Source organism: Elephas maximus, chromosome 18, assembly GCF_024166365.1.
Source record: "Elephas maximus indicus isolate mEleMax1 chromosome 18, mEleMax1 primary haplotype, whole genome shotgun sequence".
Lineage (NCBI taxonomy): Eukaryota > Metazoa > Chordata > Mammalia > Proboscidea > Elephantidae > Elephas > Elephas maximus.
Window position 1 is genome coordinate 26,856,707 of NC_064836.1, and position 20,690 is coordinate 26,877,396.

General features: G+C 49.3%; 1 protein-coding gene across 1 annotated transcript in view; it reads right to left on the reverse strand.

Annotated features, from left to right (window-relative positions):
- The window catches only part of CLIC6 (chloride intracellular channel 6), a 63,891-nt gene extending 43,955 nt beyond the window's left edge, over positions 1-19,936 (reverse strand). The window contains exon 1 of the mRNA XM_049857972.1: positions 18,238-19,936. Within this exon, the coding sequence (XP_049713929.1) occupies positions 18,238-19,575 (1,338 nt within the window). The 5' untranslated portion in view covers positions 19,576-19,936. The remainder of the gene's footprint in view (positions 1-18,237) is intronic.
- Between the last annotated feature and the right edge of the window lie 754 nt (positions 19,937-20,690).

The following is a 20,690-nucleotide window of genomic DNA, read 5'->3' on the forward strand; positions in this document are numbered from 1 at the left end:
ATCCTATTTCTAAATGGGTCACAGTCATAGATACGTTGTTGTTGTTGTTTGATATCCAGTCAATTCCGATTCACAGCAACCCTATAGGACAGAGTAGAACTACCCCATAGGGTTTCCAAGGCTATAATCTTTATTTATAGAATCAGACTGCCACATCTTTCTCCCAGAGAACCGCTGGTGGGTTCAAACCACTATATATATAGATATATATATTATATATAGATAATAACCCAAACCAAACCCGGTGCCGTCGAGTCGATTCTGACTCATAGCGACCCTACAGAACAGAGTGGAACTGCCCCATAGAGTTTCCAAGGAGCACCTGGCAGATTTGAACTGCCAACCCTTTGATTAGCAGCTGTAGCACTTAACCACTATGCCACCAGGGTTTCCATATAGATAATAAAGATATACAAAACCAGGCTTATTGCTGTCGAGTCGATTTTGACCCATAGCGATCCTATAGGACAGAGTAGAACTGCCACAGAGGGTTTCCAAGAACAGCTGGTGGATGTGAACTGCCGACCTTTTGGTTAGCAGCTGTAGCACTTAACCACTCTGCCACCAGGGCTCTGACCAGGGACGTGGGGCTTAGGAGTTCAACGTATATTTTGGGAACACAATTTCAATCTGTAACAATTCCTTAGCTTACCCAGCCTAGTCTCAGGCATCATCTAAACCAGTCCTGCTTGGGGTTTCTGTACCCTGTCCCTGGCCAAGTCCACACTAACTGCACCATCCCCAGGGCCCTGGTCATGGAAACCATTCAGCACAACCCTGAGATGAGGAAGCTGAGGTGGCCTTGGCTCTGCCTGTCCCAACTGTGAGGCTGTTTCTTAAGGCAAGGCTCTACTTGACAAAGTAAAGCACAAGACATCAGCACCCCAAACCAGGAAACACAAGTCCTCATTCTGAAAGACAATATGGCTCCAAATTAATAAAAGATTTTCCTTTATGGACTTTGGAATGCTAAATAATGCTTGCTGGATCAGTGAATCAATACATGAGTTAATTGATCAATGATCCCAAAACCATGGTGATAATCAGCACTCAGATGCACTTCGGACAGAAACATTCAAGGTCTTTGATGTGTCAAGACGTCTTCAAGGTCGAGGGGACAGTGACCCTGGGGGCAAGAAAACAGGGCCCACCCAGAAAAGGGTCTGCTTTCCTCTATTCCTGCCTTAGTTTTGGGTAGGCATTCTGTTAAAACCATTCTGGAATCACACTTATAGTGGGTTGTTTTGGAGAAATACAGAGCCAAAAACTCAGTTCACAAATTATTCCCTGTGAATAAGTTGAATCATTTCAGGGAAATTTTTTTTATCTCTTTCTATTTTCATTCCCACCACTAGTCTGTCAGTCTGTCGTATGGTGGCTTTCGTGTTGCTGTGATGCTGGAAGCTATGCCACTAGGATTTCAAATACAGCAGGGTCACCCATGGTGGACAGGTTTCAGTGGAGCTTCCAGACTAAGACAGGCTAGGAAGGAGGACCTGGTGATCTGCTTCCAAAAATTAGCCACTTAAAGCCTTATGGATCACAACAGAATATTGACTCACTGCCTTTGGACACGTCATCAGGAGGGATCAATCACTAGAGGAGGACATCATGTTTGGTGAAATAGAGGGCCATCGAGGGCGAGGGAGAACCTCAGTGAGACGGACTGATACAATAGCCACAATGATGGGCTCAAACACGCTGGTGATTGTGACGATGACGCAGGACCAGGCAACGATTGTGACGATGACCCAGGACCAGGCAGCATTTAGTTCTGTTGTACATGGGGCCACCATGAGTCGAAGATAACTCAATGTCAGCCAACTACAATGACACTTCCATTTAGATGCTATTAGTGCAGGCAGCAAGAACTTAACAATCCCCGAACTTGGAAACACTAACTCTTCTCTGTGTGTAAGATATGCCTTAGCTCACAGTCCTGAAAATCTGGACTGCAGAAAAAAACTACATTTCGGAAATATCCCCCACTGACACCTGCTGTGGGGAGGACAGGCTTGATAAGTGGCCTGCTGTTGGAAAGTTGCTGGGAGCTGAGTTTGCACTGACTGATCTCCCTGTGGAAGCAAAGACACAACACAGGGTTATTTTCTTTGTCAAGGGCCAAAGCAACAACACTTAGAGAAATGTCTGATCGGTCACAAAATTGGGAGGGGGTATTCTGTGCAACAGAGAGTGTTCTAAAGGGTCTATAAACCAATTAAGAGGTTAACAGAGAGGACATTTGATAAAACAACAGAATCATGACAGGGAGAACCACTGACTGTACTAAGCTTGTATCTCATTTCACAATTTCTGTCAGGGGCAAGGACTCCTTTCCTCCCGGGGATCATGCAATGCAGGAAAGCTTCTGGCTTTGGGGGAGATTCTGACATTTTGGCCATCAGATTTTGATATACTGCTCAAATCCTGGAATTTCTATTTGCAAATATCCCTCAAGACTGGAGGCAATCAGTCTCCTTGTATCACAGTCCTAAGACACACCATTTAGGGTGGTAACCTTTCTCCCTGCACCCTCAGTCCAAGCTTCTCGGCATATTGTCACCTTCTCCCTTCTTCTGCCAGTTTGTGCCAGCAAAACAGGGATCCTCCCGGGTCATATTCCTCTGCCTCTTTGATGTTGTTGTGAGTTGCCATCAAGTAGACCCCGATTCATGGTGACCGCATGTGGTGCAGAGTAAAACTGCTCCATAGGGTTTTCACTGGAACTTGGCTGCTAATCAAAATGTCAGCAGCTCAACTCTACCAGCAACTCCTTGGAAACCCTATGGGGCAGTTCTATTCTGTCCTATAGTGTCGCTCTGAGTCGGAATCCACTCGACAGCAATGGGTTTGATTTTTTTTTAATAGGGTTTTCAAGGCTGTGACCTTTCAGAAGCAGATCACCAAGTCTTTCTTCCGAGGTGCCTCTGGGTGGGTTCGAACTGCCAACCTTCCAGTTAGTAGTTGGGTGCTTGACTGCGCCACCAGGGACTCCTGCCTCTGTGATAGCATGTCTTTGTTTCCGGTGGCCACTATAACAAATTACTACAAACTGGGTGGCTTAAAACAGCACCAGTTCAGTCTCTCATGGTTCTGAAGATTAGAAGTCTGAATTCAGAGTCTCAGCAGGGCCATGTCTCTCTGAAGCCTCTAAGGGTAGATTCTTCCTTGTCTCTTCCAGCTTCTGGTAGCCCAGGTGTCCCTTGGCTTGTGGCAGCATCACTCCAAACCACACCTTTGTCTTCATATGGCCGTCTTCCCTCTGTCCATCTCCCCGTCTTCACATGGCTGTCTTCCCTCTGTCTGTCTCCCCATCTTCACATGGCCGCCTTCCCTCTGTCCGTCTCCCCGTCTTCACATGGCCGCCTTCCCTCTGTCTGTCTCCCCATCTTCACATGGCCATCTTCCCTCTGTGTGTCTCCCTGTCTTCACATGGCCGCCTTCCCTCTGTCCATCTCCCCATCTTCACATGGCCATCTTCCCTCTGCGTCTGTCTCCCCGTCTTCACATGGTCTTCTCTGTGTCTCTGTCTGTGTCTATTCTCTTCTTCTAAGAATACTAGTCATCGGGTTCAGGCCCATCCTAGTCCAGTATGACCTCTTGTTAACCTGACTATTTACATCCACAAAGACGCTTACCTGAGCTACCTGGCGCTGCTGTCACAGAAATACCACAAGTGGGCGGTTTTAAAGAACAGAAACATATTGTCTCACAGTTCAGGAGGCTAGACGTCCCAATTCAGGGCATGGTTCCAGGGGGAGGTCCCTCCTTGTCCATTTCAGCTTCTAGTAGCTGCCAGCATTCCTGGGCTCATGTGGGCATCTGTCTTCCCCCAGGGGTGTCTCAGGGTCTGTGCTACTTTTTATAACTCAGAAGTAATTAAGTTTAGGACCCACCCTATGCTGGTAAGGCCTCATTAACATAAAAAAAACCCTGTTTTCAAACAGGATCACATCCACTGGTACAGAGGTCAATTCAATACCTATTTTGAGGGGACACAATTTGATCTATTTCCAAATAAGGTCACAGTCACAAGTACCAGGGGTTAGAACTTGAACATAAATTTGGGGACACAGACAACCCAACAGCAGGATGGAGAGGTCTGAAACAGCTGAGAGGTGCTGAGGCAGGTGGGGGAGAAGCCTGGTGGTGCAACGGTTAAACTCTCAGCTCCTAGCTGAAAGGTTGGTGGTTGAACCCACCCAGAAACTCCATGAGAGAAAGACCTGGTGATCTGCTCCCCTGAAGATTACAACCTAGAATATCCTACGGGGCAGTTCTACTGTGTCACATGGGGTCACTATGACACACCCAACAACAACAACTGGGCAGATGGGGAGGCAGGCGGAAAGCCCAACTCCCGTTATTACCACCAGTTACAGTGTCAGTAACTGCCAAGGGGCAATGATGCAACTTAGAGAGAGCTCAATAGGAAGGGGTCTCCCTGGACAGCTTGAGTGTAAAAGACCAGGGCTTCCAGCTGCACCACCACCCGGCTGCTACATATGTGCCGACCACCCGCAAAACCTCGCCATGTCTTTAGCCTTTCTGCAAGGCAGAGGTGATGCTAGCTGGACAGGAAAGCCTCCAGCTGACCTTCTGTCCTGCTTGTCTCTTTTCTCACCTGCCTTCTAACGTGGCAGTGAAGCAGCCAGTGAACCACAAAACCCAGCTCCAGAAATAAGGGTCCTTGCAAAGTAAGAACCAAATGAATGGGCCCTCTTTCTTGCCACACTTACGTGCAACGTAGGGAATGGCTGTCATGACTCTCATTTTACTATTTTTTTCTGGAAGTGTTTGTTGAGATTTTACTAGCTTATCCCCCAGCACAAATATTATGTATGTAAGTGAATTGTATGTGCAAGGACTGTTTTAGAAAAATCAAATCAAAAATAACTAAAAGTCTGCACGGTTGATTGTGGTCATTGACAGCTGCCATCAAGTAGGCCACCAACTCGTGGTGACCCCGTGCGCAACGGGATCAGACCATCGTGATCTAGTGGGTTTTTGTTGGCTGATTTTCAGTAGATTGCCAGGCCTTTCTTCTTGGTCTGTCTTAGTCTGGAAGCTCCGCTGAAACCTGTTTAGCATCATAGCAACACGAAAGCCTCCACTGACAGATGGGGGGTGGCTATGCATGAGGTGCATTGGCTGGAAATTGAACCAAGGTTTCCCTGATGAAAGGCAAGAATTGGCATTGTTTGCACACCCAACCAATGATTTAGGTTCTCTGTCCCCAGGGGAGGGGAGAGCTGTGCTCACTGCCTGCATATTAGTGGTAAAATGTGTTTACTAGGTTCCTCACTGCAGGCCATAAAGACAATTATACTCTACCTTGAAATGTTTCTCATTCTTCCTTGGAACTTAGAAACTGTTTCATTCACCATTACACTTAAACCAAAAAAACCATTACCCTTAGACCCTAAAAAATATATTTTAGATCTTAAAACACTGAAACATAGATCCAAACTTCAAAAAGCCTAGGAATCCTAAAGATATTCCCAAGTACGTATAGTATTTATTTTCTTCAGCTGTTGTAACAATTAATTATTGTAACAATTAATGTATTATTAGATGGATTAAATGGCTGACTACCCTTGACCCAATAGCTTAATCACTGAACCAACTTTCCCTTAGCTGTAAGTTCTGCCCGAAGGCTTCGTTAGGTTAGTGTTAGTTGTCACGGTGGGTGGAATCGAGTCATAAGAAGCCCCTGAGCGAAGAAAGCAGCACCGGCTGTTCATCCCGGTAGATGAATTGTGCTGAAAAACTCCAGAGCTACTTTTAATCCTTATTTAATCATACAGCCCGACACCAACTGAAGCTCTTACATGGAGAAGAAAAGCTTATTTCCTTGTAAAATTCTCACGAGGAATTACTGCAACAAAGGACATCCTGTTCTGGAAAGCCCATGAACAATGCAGCCTGTTTTTATAAACCCTGGTGGTTTACGTTCTTCAACGGCTGAGGATTCCAGCCCCTACGGTGACTGAAAAAGGAAAAAAACGCAGATGCCAAGCTGAGCTGGGACATGGCGCCCCTCCTTTCATCTGTGCTGGCCCCCACCTGCCCCCTTGGAGCGGCTTTAAACCAACTCGGTACCCTTCACCTTGGCCGGGTATCCTCACCCCACCACCCCAATTTCACCAGCCTGGAAGAGACACAGGACAGGCATACTAGTTGTCTGTTGTCATGTAACAAATAACTCCTGATTTAGCGGTCTAAAATCTCTGTTTTACCCTAGCTCGTGATTTTGTGAGTCAGGAATTTGGACAGGGCTCCATTGCGTAATTCTTCTGTTCCAGTGACATTGATGAAGGTCACTCAGTGACTTCACTTGGTGGGTGGGCTGATCCCGACAGCATCACTCACATGTGCAGAGTCTTGGCGAGGATGGCTGGAAGGCTCGGCTCCACTGCGATTATCAGATGGCCTCTCCTGGGGTAGCACCCCAGCGTGGCAGCTTCAGGATCCACCACTACCACCATGACGAGTCGCCATCGAGTCGATCCTGACTCAGGGCGATCCCACATGTGGCAGAATAGAACTGTACTCCATAGGGTTTTTGGTGGCTGGTTTTTCAGAAGTAAATTGCCAGGCCTTTCTTCAGAGGCACCTCTGGGTGAACAAGAATCTCCACCTTTTCGGCTAGTGGCTGAGCATGTTAACTATTTGTTAACCATTCAGGGTGGTCAGCGAATAATGCAGAGGCTGCACAGCCTTGTATGATGACACGCACGTGGCATCACTTCCACCCTCGTGGTCACCAGCGTATCACAAAGGCCAGCCCAGATTTGGAGGGAGGAGGCTCAGCCAACTTCTCACCGGGACCAGAGTCAGAGAATCTGGCCACCTGTCACCTGCCACACCATGATTCCAGGGAGTGCTGAAATGCTCAGTCGCTTATTCACAGATCCAGTTCTTTATGAACTTGAGCTGGCTTAAGGAAACCTGAGCAGTGTCTAAAAGCAATGGTGTTATTTTTTCATGTACGTGATGGGCAGACCAACTATCGGCAGTACTTACTGTAGCAAATCTCAGTATCGGGAAGAGTAACAGAGTAATCTTGCTTTATGGCTGTCATTTACGATTCAAAGGATCCTAACACACTGGTTAAACAGTAGTTAACAAAACAAAACAAAAAATCTGCCCCCCCCCCACCCCGTGCATATCTCATTTGTTAATCCCTCTGAGTTATCTTAAGCATTCTCGGTTCAGAGAACTAAATGACACAGTGAGTGGCCTTTGAGAGCAGTTTAACACTTCCTCCAGTTTGACCATTTACAGGAAGGCGTTAAGGCTGAGGGCATTAAGCCTGGGACTGAAACAAAGAGAACAAACATTGGAGAAGAGATTAGGTCCTTCCAAGGTTCTCTGAACTCCCTCCCCCTAGGGTGCCGACATCAAAGGCACCCCGTTTAAGGAGAAAGCCTGGTGGCCCGGAATCCCCAGACCAGCAACACCTTTATTCTGTGCAACCCTCAAAGCACATGAGAGCTGTGACACACCCAGTGTCTGGGTCACGCACTGTGGCCTTTGTCCTAAGGGTCCCATCAGAACCCTTAGTGCCTCACCTCCTGAAGAGAGCAGTGGTGTCCTTGCCCTGCCCCCTAGAGGTGGACAGAGGTACTGCTGGGGGGGCTGCTAAGTGTTTACTAGGGCTCTTCTGTCCCAGCTGCAGATCCTAAACCCCCAAGAAGGTTTAAAAATGCAAAAATAAAAGTATCAGGTAGAATGGGTTCAGTTTTCTCCCTTCAGCAGAGTCCCACAGGCTGGAAGGCAGAATCTAACGTATTTATGAAGAGGAAGCCAGCTCCCAGTTCTCCAGGACAACTCTGAACTCACCCACTCTGAAACTAAAGAGGAATTTGAGGCTGGTACCTACATGCTCCCTTTCCCTCCTCAGAGTAAACTCTTCTTCTCGGAGATGACAAAGAAGTGACAGTAGAAAGGGTATACGGAGTGGCCCAGGTCACAGATGAAGTCTCTTTGTTGGCGTACTAGCATTATGGCAAAGTGTCTTCTATACGGAGCTTAAGAGTGTCCTCCAAAAATGCGTGTCCACCTGTGCCTGTGACCTTATTTGGAAATGGGGTCTTTGCCCTCATCAAGATGAGGTCATCCTGGATTGGGGGGGCCCTAAATCCAACACGACTGTTGTCCTTTTTATAAGAGGGAAATGTGGACACAGAGACACACAGAGGAAAGGCGGCCGTGTGAAGACGGAGACAGAGACTGGAGTGATGCAGCCACAAGCCAAGGGACTCCAAGGCTTGCTAACAACCACTGGAAGCTAGGAGGAACAAAGAGGAGCCTCCTCTGGAGTCTTCAGAGAGAGGACAGACCTGCCAGCACCTTGGTTTCAGATTTCATCTTCCAGAACTGTGAGAGAACGAGCTTGTGTTGTTTTAACCACTCAGTTTGTGGTACTTTGTGACAATCCTAGGAGACATAGAGATTCCTGTTCTGGTCTTTAACTATATTCCTTACTACAGTCTTCTGCCATAGAAACAAAAGAGCAAATGATTTCTTAGCATGCCACAGTGCTTAATTATTGTTAAATTACTGTGAGCAGGAAAAAGCCAGTGTCTCTAAGTGCAATCCCTGACTCATGAAGCATTGCTGCTTTAGGCGAAAAGAATTTACAGGATACAAAATTTACATCCTACAAATACGTAAATAAAAACTAACCACCCAATTCTTTCCACCTGATATGGTAGCCGTGCTTTTATGTTGCTGTCATCCCCTTATCCATCCATTGTGAACAGCACAATCTTCTAAATAGAGGGGAATGCACAGAAATGTGGAGCCCGCCATGTCCAAGACCTACAGTCTAACTATCCACTGTAGGGTTGTTGCTGGGTGGTGCATGGTTAACATGCTTGGCTGGTAACCGATAGGTTAGGGGCTTGAGTTCACCCAGAAGTGCCTTGGAAGAAAAGTCTGGAGATCTAGTTCCAAAAAATCAGCTATTGAAAACCCTACGGAGCACACTGGGGTTACCATGAGTCAATGTTGACTCAACCGCAACGGGTCAAGAAGCTCCTGGGTGGTGCAAACAGTTAAGGTGCCTGGCTGCTACAGGTTGGAGGTTCCAGTCCATGCAGAGGCACCTCGGAAGAAAGGCCTGGTGATCTACTTCCCAAAAGCAGCCGTTGAAAGCCCCATGGAGGACAGCGCTACTCTGACACACATGGGGGCGCCATGAGCTGGCGTCGGCTCAACAGCAACTGGTAGGGCTGTTGCCAGCCAGTCTGCCACCCAGCTCTGCCTCCTCACCCAGCGGCCCCGAGCACCCGCTCCTGGCACGGTATCCTAATGGGCTCCGTCTGACTCTGTCTAGGCTGAGGGCTCAGAGAAGCAGGAACCTCGTTCGTCTTAACTGCTGTTGTCCCCCCAGCCTCAAGCACGACATCTGATACTTGGCGGGGACCCGACAAACGCTTGCTTTAAATACCCACATGAGCCCAGAACAACACTGGGTGGTTTGGAACACTGAAAAGCTGCTTTTTCTTTTTCCCACATCAAAAGACTCAGTTTTTATGTGGACAACCAAGAACAGGGGGGAAGAGAAATAATGAGTTGGAGGCAGAGTCTATAAACCTAGTATAAATCTGGAATTAGAGAATATTTTAAATCTAATGATTTCTTACACACATGTGTAAGGTTAGACTCAACCCTTGCAGAGTGAATAGCACGTATCTGCACAGTCTGTGTTTTTCAGTAGAGCTACCTCGGAGCTTCAGGACCGTCCTTCCCAATGACCTTTGTTTGATACGTGAGTATTTCAGTTTTCGCAGCCATGTTTCTCATTAAACATGAACTATAGGAGGGCTTCTAATTCCCACAGATCCCTGAGACTCTACACATAGGATTTGTTGTCATTCTCTATAAAGTTTGCTCAACTCTTTCAGCAGATGGGAGGATACATAGGACTTCTGGCTAGGAGACATGGCCTCAGACACAGTATTTTGACACCACTGCATCCCAGATGATATTTTCACAATGGTTTTTATTTGTGAGATTCAAACTCATTTCAGTCAGTGGCACACCAAGATCAAGGTGGCACTTCCAACCTTATCAGGTGGAGTTGTTGTCGTTAGACTCATAGCAACCTCACGTGACACAGTACAACTGTCCCTTAGGGTTTTCTAGGCTGTTATCTTTACGGGAGCAGATCGCCGGGCCTTTCTCCCATGGAGCCGCTGTGTGGATTTGAACCGCCAACCTTTCTGTTAGCAGCCAAACACTTAACCATTGTGCTCCCAGGGCACCTCAGATGGAGTAGAGTAGATATGAAATGACCCTGCTATATGCACATTTTAAACTTTGTTTTGAACAGAAATTCTTCAAATGTAAGAAAGTTTAATTCTCAAAGGGTGTGTGCTTGGTAAAATGTAACTTATGAATGAAAAGGGAAAACTTGAAATACCTAATCCCTAAGGATTTAAGAAGTTATAGGATATAAAGTATAACAGGGCTTTTAGAGATTCCGGTAAATGAAGTTGAAGTTTCCAAGAGCACTACCACAGCCTGTGCATCCGTTACAGGACCGTACCATGGCTAACAGGGTGGATTACTCCAGCACAAACGGGCATGGGCTCCCCTCAACATATATCCAACATGTATGACAGACAACGGCTAATGTCCTTCATGGAAAAATCAGGAAGAATAAGGCCCATCCGAAAAATGGACAAAGGACGTTCACAGTCAGTTCGCATACCCTTTCCTCTGGTGTGATTATGCGCTCAGCTGCTAACCGAAAGGCTGGAGGCGTGAGTCCACCCAGAGGCACCTCAGAAGGAAGGCCTGGCAACCTACTCTGAAAAATCAGCCACTGAAAACCCTGTGGAGCACAGTTCTACTCTGACACACGTGGGGTTGCCACGAGCTGGAGTCGACTCGATGGCAACCGGTTAGTTTTGCTGGCTCCCCTGATGATACTATTTCTGAAAATTTAGTATCTATACGTGATTGTAACTCTATGGAGGGATATTCGTTACAGCATCATTTAAAGTATCAAAAGAGTGGAAATAACCACCACTAAAATCCAAAAATCCAAACTCGTTGCTGCTGAGTTGATTAACTCATAGTGACCCTACAGGACACAGCAGAACTGCCCCTGAGGTTTCCAAGGAGGGGCTGGTGGATTTGAACTGCCACCCTTTCTTGGTCAATAGCCGTAGCTCTTAACCACTGCGCCACCAGGGATCCTACCCATCACTAGAAATATTATAAAGTTTGTCAAAAGAATAAGGGCAAGCTAGAGTCTTTGAACAGAAAATTATTTCTAGATATACTGTTAAGTGAAGAAAGCAAGGTGTAAACCAGTTTGTTTTGTGGGTGTGTGAAAAAGGGAGGTGGGTGTGTTGTTTTTAAAATACATCCACAAATTCTTTAGTATTCCCCTTAAAAGGCAGGGCTTAACTCCTCTCTCCTTGCATATGGGCTGGACTTAATGACTAGTTTCTAATGAACAGGATAAGGTGGAAGTAACAGAGTGTGACTTCTGAGACTAGTCATAAAAGGCATTGTGGTTTTTTGGTCTCTCTTGGATCACTGCTTCGGGGAAAAACCAGCTATCATGTTGTGAGGACACTAAAGAACCCTTTTGAGAGTCCCAAGTGGTGAGGACCTCAGCCTCCTGCCAACAGACATGTGAGCCAGCCATCTTGGAAGTGATGCTCCAGCCCCAGTCAAGCCTTCAGATGAGACCACTGCCCTGGCCGACATCTTGGCTACAAGCTCATGAGCCAGAACTACCCAGCTTGCTACTCCCAAATTTCTGACCCACAGAAGCTGTGAATAATAAAAGCTTTTTGTTCTACAGCACTAAGTTTTGGGATAATTTGTTACACAGCAAGAGACAGCTATGATAATAAGGATATTTACACATATGCTTGAATATGCACGGAATATCTCTAAAAGTATTTAGTGTTGTCTTTAAGGAGAAAATCTCAGAGGCTGAGCCTCAGGGGTGGAAGAAAACTTTTCATTGCATTATATCCTCATATAATTTTTTTATAAGTACAACTTTACAAAATAATTCCATAGACTGCATGAACATATTGTACAAACTGTGTATAAACATGTTTAATTTCTATTTTATTTTCTCTCTAGTTGCTGTCAAGTCGACCCCAACTCCTGGTGATCCCACGTGTGACTGAGTAGAACTGTGCTCCACAGGGTTTTCAATGGCTGGTTTTTTGGAAGTAGATTGCCAGGACTTTCTTCTGAGGTGCCTCTGGGTGGACTCAAACTTCCAATCTCTCAGTTAGCAGCTAAGCACATTAACTGTGTTCACCATCCAGGGACTCCCTATTTTATCTTTAACTTCTCCTCAGTCAAAGTCATGGACTTTGTAGGCAAAAGCATTTCTAACAATACGTATAAGTTATTTACCATCTTATATATTTTTTACTCACTGTGATTGATTCTTTACCCAACAGCAATTCCCCTTCTTCCTTGATAAGTGAAAACTCCAATTCTGTGCAAATGTGACAATGTGAGCAGCCCTGAGTGGTGACTCAAAGCTGGCCTAAGCAAGGGGTCAGCAAACATTTTCTTAAAGGGCCAGAGAGTAAAAATTTTAGACTTTGTGGACCATACAGTCTCTGTCACAACTACCCAAAAGCAGCCAAAGACAACATGTAAAGGAGTGAGTATGGCTGGGTTCCAATAAAGCTTTATTTACGGACACTGATTCTTTAATTTCATGTATTTTCATGTGTCATGAAATATTATTCTTCTTTTGATTTTTCCAACCACTTAAAAAATGTAAAAAACATTTTTAAGTTGTGCACCATGTAAACATGAAAGTGGAAGGTTGGAACCGACCAGCACACCATAGGTAGCTGACCCCTGGCGCCTGCAGCCCAGGGTGATCTTACATACACTAGCCGTAACAATGGCGCAGTATCTGTCTCCTGTGCTAGATTATGGAGCCTTGGTGGCGCAGTGGTTAAGAGTTTAGCTGCTAACCAAAAGGTTGGCAGTTCGAATCTCCCAGCTGCTCCTTGGAAACCTATGGGGCAGTTCTCCTCTGTCTTGTAGGATTGCTATGAGTTGGGACTAACTTGAAGGCAACATGTGTGTGCGTGTGTGTGTGTGTGTGTGCGCACTTATGCACGCTAGATTTTAAGCTCTGTAAGGATGTGGATTTTCAGGCTTGCTTGTCACTTTTTTTTTTTGTCACCATGTCCCCAGAATCTAGTCCAGTGACTGACACAGAACAGGTGATAAGCCCACATGTGCTGAGTTAACAGATTAACTTCCAACAGCAGGATCCATCAGAACTTCAGATTTTACACATTCCTTCTAATTCTACCAGTTACAGTTGCCATCAAGTCAGTTCTGACTCATGGTGACCTTGTGTGTGTCAGAGTAGAACTGTGCTCCATAGAGTTTTCGACCGCTGATTTCTCAGAAGTAGATGGCCAGGCCTTTCTTCCGAGACACTTCTGAGTGGACTGGAACCTCCAACCTCTAGGTTAGCAGCCAAGCACGTTAACCATTTCACCTCCCAGGGACTCTTCAAATTCTAGGTTTTGTGTTTCTAGGTATCTGAATGAAACAGCAAATTTACGTGCTTAAAGGATCCAGTGTGAGGCTCCTGAGGTGTCCCATAGGGCTTCAAGTATGGCAGAAGGAGGGCTCCCTGAGTGGGTCTGCAGCAAATGTGAAACCAAGGATATAAAATGAGGAGGAGGAGGAGGAGCAGCCGTGCTGAAGTTGAAGGAGCATAACTGCTCCCAAGGGTGTAGGCACACGGACCGTCTGGAGCTCTGTCCTGTCTTGAGCTGCACGCCCTGGTGAAGCCCCATGGGTACCCCAGCACCTTGTAGCCCTGCTGCCAAGATGTCTTCATGGAGGGGTGCTAAAGCCCTGGGACGACGGGGAAGTGGGCTGTGTCCAAGTTCTGCTTCTCAGCATCCAATCACCATGAGCCAGTCATCCACCCACCTGGACACCTGCCCATCTAGCCACCGGAAAGCACTGACGGAGACCTTGCAGGGACCCACTGCTGAGCCAGGAGGTGAGGACGCAGAGGTGCTTACAATGTGGATCAGCTCAGTATGGTGAGGTGGATCACTACCTGCAGTGGGCATGTGGGCACACTGTGTGTGTGCATGTGCGTAAGAGGTTAGCAAAGCCTGACGTTCTACCTCATTTTCCATCCCAGATAACCCTGTTGTTGTTGTTAGCTGCTGTCAGTTGGTTGCAGGTCATTACCATTGGGATCCATAGGGTTTTCATTGGCTGATTTTCAAAAATAGATCACCAGGCCTTTCTTCCTAGTCCGTCTTAGTCTGGAAGCTCTGCTGAAACCTGTCCAGCATCACAGCAACATTCAAGCCTCCACTGACAGACACTGGTGGCTGCACGTGAGGTGCATTGGCTGGGAATTAAACCCAGGTCTCCTGCATGGAAGGTGAGAATTCTACCACTGAACCACCAATGCCCCCCAGTAACCCTGTACTGAGAAACCCTATGGGGCAGTTCTATTCTCCTATAGGGTCACCATGAGTCAGAATCGACTCGAGGGCAACGGGTTTGGTTTTGGCGGTTTTAACCCTGTACTTATTTCGTATATATAACTTGTGAGGTTTGTGACACTATTAGAAAACAGATTATGCAAAATGTGTCATTTTAGGGGAGAATTGAAGTCACAGAAGTGCATCTTTGCTCACTCCCCTTCAGAACACACAGTTCACACACAGTTATGAAAACAACATCTCGTTTTCGAGCTCCACGGAGCCCGAGCCCCACAGAACAGGTCTCCACATGCTGTCTCCGAGCAAGGTGCGCACAGAGAATTCCAGTCTGCTGGTCTACCAGGGGAGCCCTGGTGGCACAGTGGTTAGGAGCTCAGCTGCTAACCAAAAGGTCTGCAGTTTGCATCTACCAGCTGCTCCTTACAAATCCCATGGGGCAGTTATACTCTGTCCTGTAGGGTTGCTAAGAGTCTGAATCGACTTGACGGCAACAGGTTGGTCTACCAGAACTCAATCACACACCCGAAACCCGTGGTCCTGTTTTGCTATGTGCTGTGGCAGTGCTCAGGTGGCTCAATTATTTATTTTTTTGGAGCGGGTGTTGGGTTTTTTGTTTGTTTGTTTGTTTGTTTTGGCATTTCTGAATGACAATGCTTATTATGTCCTTCTTGAGTTTTACTTTGTCCCAGCAGGTCTCAGTCTTGTCTCCCCTGGAGAAATCAAATGTGACAGCAGGTGCAAGCTTTGAGTTTAGCAGTACCTGCAGGTTAACAGTTAGATACGTGGGACTGTTTCTGTGCAAAGTCAGAGACGGTTTATGGAGCTGAGCAGATGTAAACCAAGAGCTCACGACAGTATTGTGCTTATTTAAAGTCAGGCATGTCCTCAGTAGGAGCCCTGGTGGCACAGTGGTTAAGTGCTCAGCTACTAACTGGAAGGTCAGCAGTTCGAATCCACAAGCTGCTCCACAGGAGAAAGATGTGGCAGTCTGCTTCTGTGAAGATGGCAGCCTTGTCAACCTATGGGGCAGTTCTACTCTGTCCTATGGATCGCTAGGAGTCAGAATCAACTCGATGGCAATTGCGCTTTTGTTTGTTTGTTTCCTGTCCCCAGCGCTTTATACAATCTTTCTTGAATCCCCACCACAACCTTATGGAATAGGTACTGTCATTGTCCCCATTTTATCAATGAGACGACAAAGGAACAGAAAGGTTAAGTAACCTGCTCAAGGTCACACAGCAGGAAAATAGCAGAGCCAGACAACTCTGGCTCTAACATCCCAGCTCTAAAGCCCAGGTACTGTACCACCTCATGCAGTCTGGGGCCCACCCCGACATTCATCATGGTCCAGGCCTGTGCTCAACACCAGAGACGGAGTGATGAATTTCACACAGTCAAGTAGTTGAGACACAGCACAAAGACAGCAGTGCTATGTGTGGGTGGAGTTTCAACAGAGGGGCACCAACCCAGACGGGGGTTGGACAAGGGCCCCCAGAGGAGCTGGTGCTCAGACTGAATCCTCTTGAAGGACACGCAGCAGATACCAGATCTGGCGCGAGGAGTGGGGAGGTGGCACAGGGAAGAAAGGCATTTCAGGCAGAGGCTCTGGCACTTGCAAAATTCCAAGGCAGGGGAGACTGTGGCTCCACCAGGGAGCAGCAAGTAGTTCCACAGGGTCGGCAAGGTGGTGCCACGGGTGACAGACTCAGTAATTAGATTATTGGTGTCTGGCTTGAAATAAGCCAGTATTGGCGTGTGCTTATCATCACACCTATCAGCCCCTTAAACCTTCACTGATTTTGCACAGGAGTTCCTACCCCTACCTACCTGTGTCACTTTGTTAAACATGCAAATCTTTCTAGGTGCCTAATTGCCAGGCACCTAATTACCAACTAGTGCTTGATGCCACTTCTGAGGGTCACCTGCTGTAATTACCTCATCTCTCTAGGTACCTAAATGCCAAGGGAGACTGGAGAAGGGCCTTTGGCTAAGGAGTTTGGATTTACCTAAAATTCTCAAGTAAATGAAGAATTTAACGCTACGAAACAGAAGGATCAGATTTTTCCCCAGCTCACTGGCTAGTATGAAAGGACTAGATGGGTGTACAGGGGGCAAGCGGGGAAGCAGGAAGACGGGTCAGGAAGCTGGTGTGGTATTTCAAAATTGTAACAAGAGACCTTTTGCTGGAACCATGTAACCATGCCAGTGGAGCCATGGGAAATGTCTTAAACCAAGGTGATGGAGGGGGCAGATTTGGGGTGCACAGAGCAGTGCACTCCCCCTCACCTCTTCCCCCCCCACCCCCCTCAGGCTTCAAGTTCCCAGTGACCTCCATAGGCGCTGTGCCCTCAAGACGTGTCTCAATACATAATTTTAAAATGTCCCAGGGTGTTAAACAATGTATCTGCAAAAGTTGGTGCTGGACAGCACCTTCTCAATGGTGAAGAAACTTGTTCTAGTTCTTCCCCTATTCCCTTGACACCCAAACAATTCTTAAAACTCTGATACGAACCACGTTTGGAATATTCCTTTGTTTATTAGCATTTGCTTACATTTCAGGCAAGGAGGTTTAGGCTGTCACTGGCTTCCGTAAGCCTGGAAGTATTTCAGAAGGATTATGATTCAACATGCCACACACATTCCTGACCTTATTATCTCCAGCCTTCCCAGTGCTGGCCAGGGGTCTTTGGGAATGGCTTTTTTTTTTTTAAAAACAAAAACCCTCATGTGAGCGGCTGCAGGGCTGTGTCCCTGGACTGTTGACATCTTGTAAAAATGCCTGTGTGAACTCAGAACTTCCTCAGTGGTGTCTCTACGGATTCCTTAACAAAATCAATGCTCTCTTCCCATCTGAATTAAGGTTGAAAATTTGACATAAAGACAGATGATGTTCAAGTCACTAAAATCTCCTATTCTTTAAAAAAAAAAGTTAAAATATTCAGTGAAGATTATAATAGTTAAATGTTTCATTTTTCTTTCCAAAGAGGGGGGGAAAAAAAGTCTGTTGCCATCGCACGTGTCACAGAGTAGAACTGCTCCACGGGGTTTTCTGCCCTGTCCCTGGGAAGGAAATGGCAAACAGCTGGTACCATTCAGGGACTTTTCTTCCCAGGTGTGTGTGTGTGTGTGTGTCTGTATGTGACTATGTGTCTCTGTGTGTGTGTGGTGTGTGTGTGTGTGTGTGTGACTGTGTGTGTGTGTGTGTGTGTGTGTGTAATTCCTATTTTCCCAAAGATCCCTTACGAATTCCACAAAAATGGTTGCCCACCCCTATGTTTCTGGAGCTGAAAACCTGGCCAGCTCTGGGCCTGGGAGATTGGCGTCCCGGGAACACTTCTCACATTACAACCTACCTGTTTGCATTTTCATGTTTCAGCTATTAGAGATTCCTGTGGCAGAAATTCCTTTGAATATCAGTAGGGTGTGTTGCTTTTCTGGCAGTGAGCGGCTTGCGGGGTTAATCTGGATTGTTTTAATTCTCTTATAACCTCCAGAGCAAAAGGGACGAAAGGCAGCGGGATGCCTGGCTAGCGCCCCGACCCCTTTTCTTTCCCACCGTCAAGCCTTCTCCAAACCTCTCCTCGAACTCTTCTCCAGGAAACCCCAGGGCTGCCCCGCCCCTTTCCAGAGGGCGGCAGCGCCTGGCGACAATTAGGAGTGCTGGGCACGGGGGGCGCCCTCCCCGCCCATCCCTCGCGGATCTGAGAAGACCAAGACTAAGAGTTGGGGGAAGCGGGCTTACCTTGACGAAGAGAGTGATGTCGTGCTCCTGCCAGGGACCCCCTTCCTCGGACGCCTCGCAGTCCTCCTGTCGGCCATTCACTCCGGCCACCTCCTCGGCCAGGTGGTTGCTGAGCTGGTCTTGCGGCTCCGCGGCGCCCCTGGGCACCGCCGCCTCCGCATCGGGGCTGCTGTCGGGGGGCTCCGCCTCGCCTCTGGCTGCGGCTTCCCCTCTCGGCTCCTCAGATCCCCGCTCTTGCCTCTCCGTCTCCTCCTCCTGCATCTCCCCCTCGCGCCCAGCTGCGTCTCGGTCCTCGCCAGCGTCTGCGCTCGCGCCTTCGGAGGCCGGTTTCCCGGGCCCCTCTCCTCCTGGGACCCCCGTCTCGCCAGGAGCCTCCCCGGCCTCAACAGCCTCAGCCTGGGGCTGGGAACTGCGGTCCCCTCCGTCCTGGGGCTCGCCCTCGGCCCCGTGCGCCTCTGCCGCCGGCCCCTCGGCCTCCACGCTGGCCCCCGCCGACCCCTCGGCCTCCACGCTAGCCCCCGCCGACCCCTCGGCCTCCACGCTGGCCCCCGCCGACCCCTCGGCCTCCACGCTGGCCCCCGCCGACCCCTCGGCCTCCACGCTGGCCTCCGCCGACCCCTCGGTCTCGACGCCTCCCCCCGCCGGCCCCTCGGCCTCCACGCAGGCCCCAGCCGACCCCTCGTTCTCGACACCTCCCCTCTCCGGCCCCTCGGCCTCCACGCTGTCCCCCGCCGGCCCCTCGGCCTCCACGCTGCCCCTCGCCGGCCCCTCGGCCTCCACGCTGCCCCCCGCCGACCCCTCGGCCTCCATGCTGCCTCCCGCCGGGCCCTTGGCGTTCACGCTGTCCCCCAGCACCTCGGGGGCGCGGGCTCCTGGAGCCTCCGGCCCGCGCTCCGCCTCCTCCTCAGCTTCGGGGGCCGCGAGTTCCCCTGGGGGCTCCCCCTGGGCCTGACCCTGCCCGCCGCGCCCCGGGCTCGTCTCTTCCACCTGCTCCTCACCGCCCGCCTCCTCTGGTCCCGGGGAGCGCACCGCGGCTTCCTCCACCCCGGCCCCCACGCCCCTCGCGTCCTGCGCTCCGGCTCCCGGGTCACCGTCCGCGCCTGGCGCCCGCTCGCTCGTCGGTCCTGCGGCCGGCCTACCGCCCCCTTCCCGGATCCCAGCGGCCGCGCCCGCCCCCTCGGCCCTCGGCGCCTCCGCGGGCGCCTCGCCGGCCCCCGGCCCCTCAGCCTCGGGACGCGTAGCCCCCGGCTCGCCCGGGCTCTCCGCCAGGAGGGCCGGGCCCTCGGGAGGCCCCTGGGGGGCCGGGGCTCCCCGCTCTGGCTCCGCGGCCTCCGCCATGGCCACAGACCCCTGCCTTTGGCCGGAGGCCCTCCCGCCGCTCCGCCCCGCCGGGAAGTCGGCCCGCTCCGGGCTCTGGCGGCGGCGGTTTAGAGGGGCCGTCGGACCGTGCCCAGGACCGCAGGCCAAACCCGCTGGACCCCCAGCCACTGCCGTTCTCCCTGGCTTAGGCTCTCTGCACTCTTTCTCCACAACCGCGCTTATCCACGGTTCCGCTTCTTTTTCCCACCTGGGGCTGTGTCTGACCTGTGATTCACTGGTCGCGGGGGCGCGAAGGTGCAGTGCCGGCTGCAGAGGGCCGCCTTGCTCCTGCACCCTTTGAAGTTCCTGGCCACAGTTCCTGAGATTGACCAGATCTCCTTGGTGCCAACTCCATCCCCTGGGGCTTGGGCGGGGCTTGTCCCCCAACCTTTGGGCAGCTTGGGATCCTGACCAATGACAGCCTGTCTCCCCGGCCTGGTGGACTTAAGAGAGGAGATCCTAGTTCTAAAAGTGCCTGAGTGCCTGCTGCTTGCTTGGGTGATCTCGAACCGCTTCAAGCTCCAGGGGCATTTAAATCACCCCCAAGCGCATGCTGGAGACCAAACACCTAACTTCTCCTCTGGCACTGTGAGAAAAATACCCCAAGAGCCAAGAGTTGAACTCCTGGGCTGGTTCCCAACCGGAGATCCCCACCTCTCAGGAGGGCCCTGGAGAGTGGAAGGCGGCTGGAGTGGGCTAGGCCAGAGTGGACTGTCTTGCTCCTGAGAGGTTCCAGGTCCAGGATATAAAAGCAAAAGTCTACTTTGACCAGAAACAGTCTTCATTGTGCCTGAGGGCTCCCTTGCCCAGAATGGCAAGGTCTCTATACTAGGGAGTCTGCCAGCGATCCTTGGTGCTCCTGTGTTTGTAGATGATAGCTCACACCAAAACCAAAAAAAACAAACCTGTTGTAGTCAAGTAGATTCTGACTCATAGCGACCCTAGATAACAGAGTAGAACTGCCCCATAGGATTTCCAACTCTGTATTTCTTTACAGAAACAGAATGCCACATCTTTCTCCCTTGGAGCAACTGGTGAGTCCGAACCAGACCTTTTGGTTGGCTTCTAAGCACTTTAACCTCTGCGCCACCAGG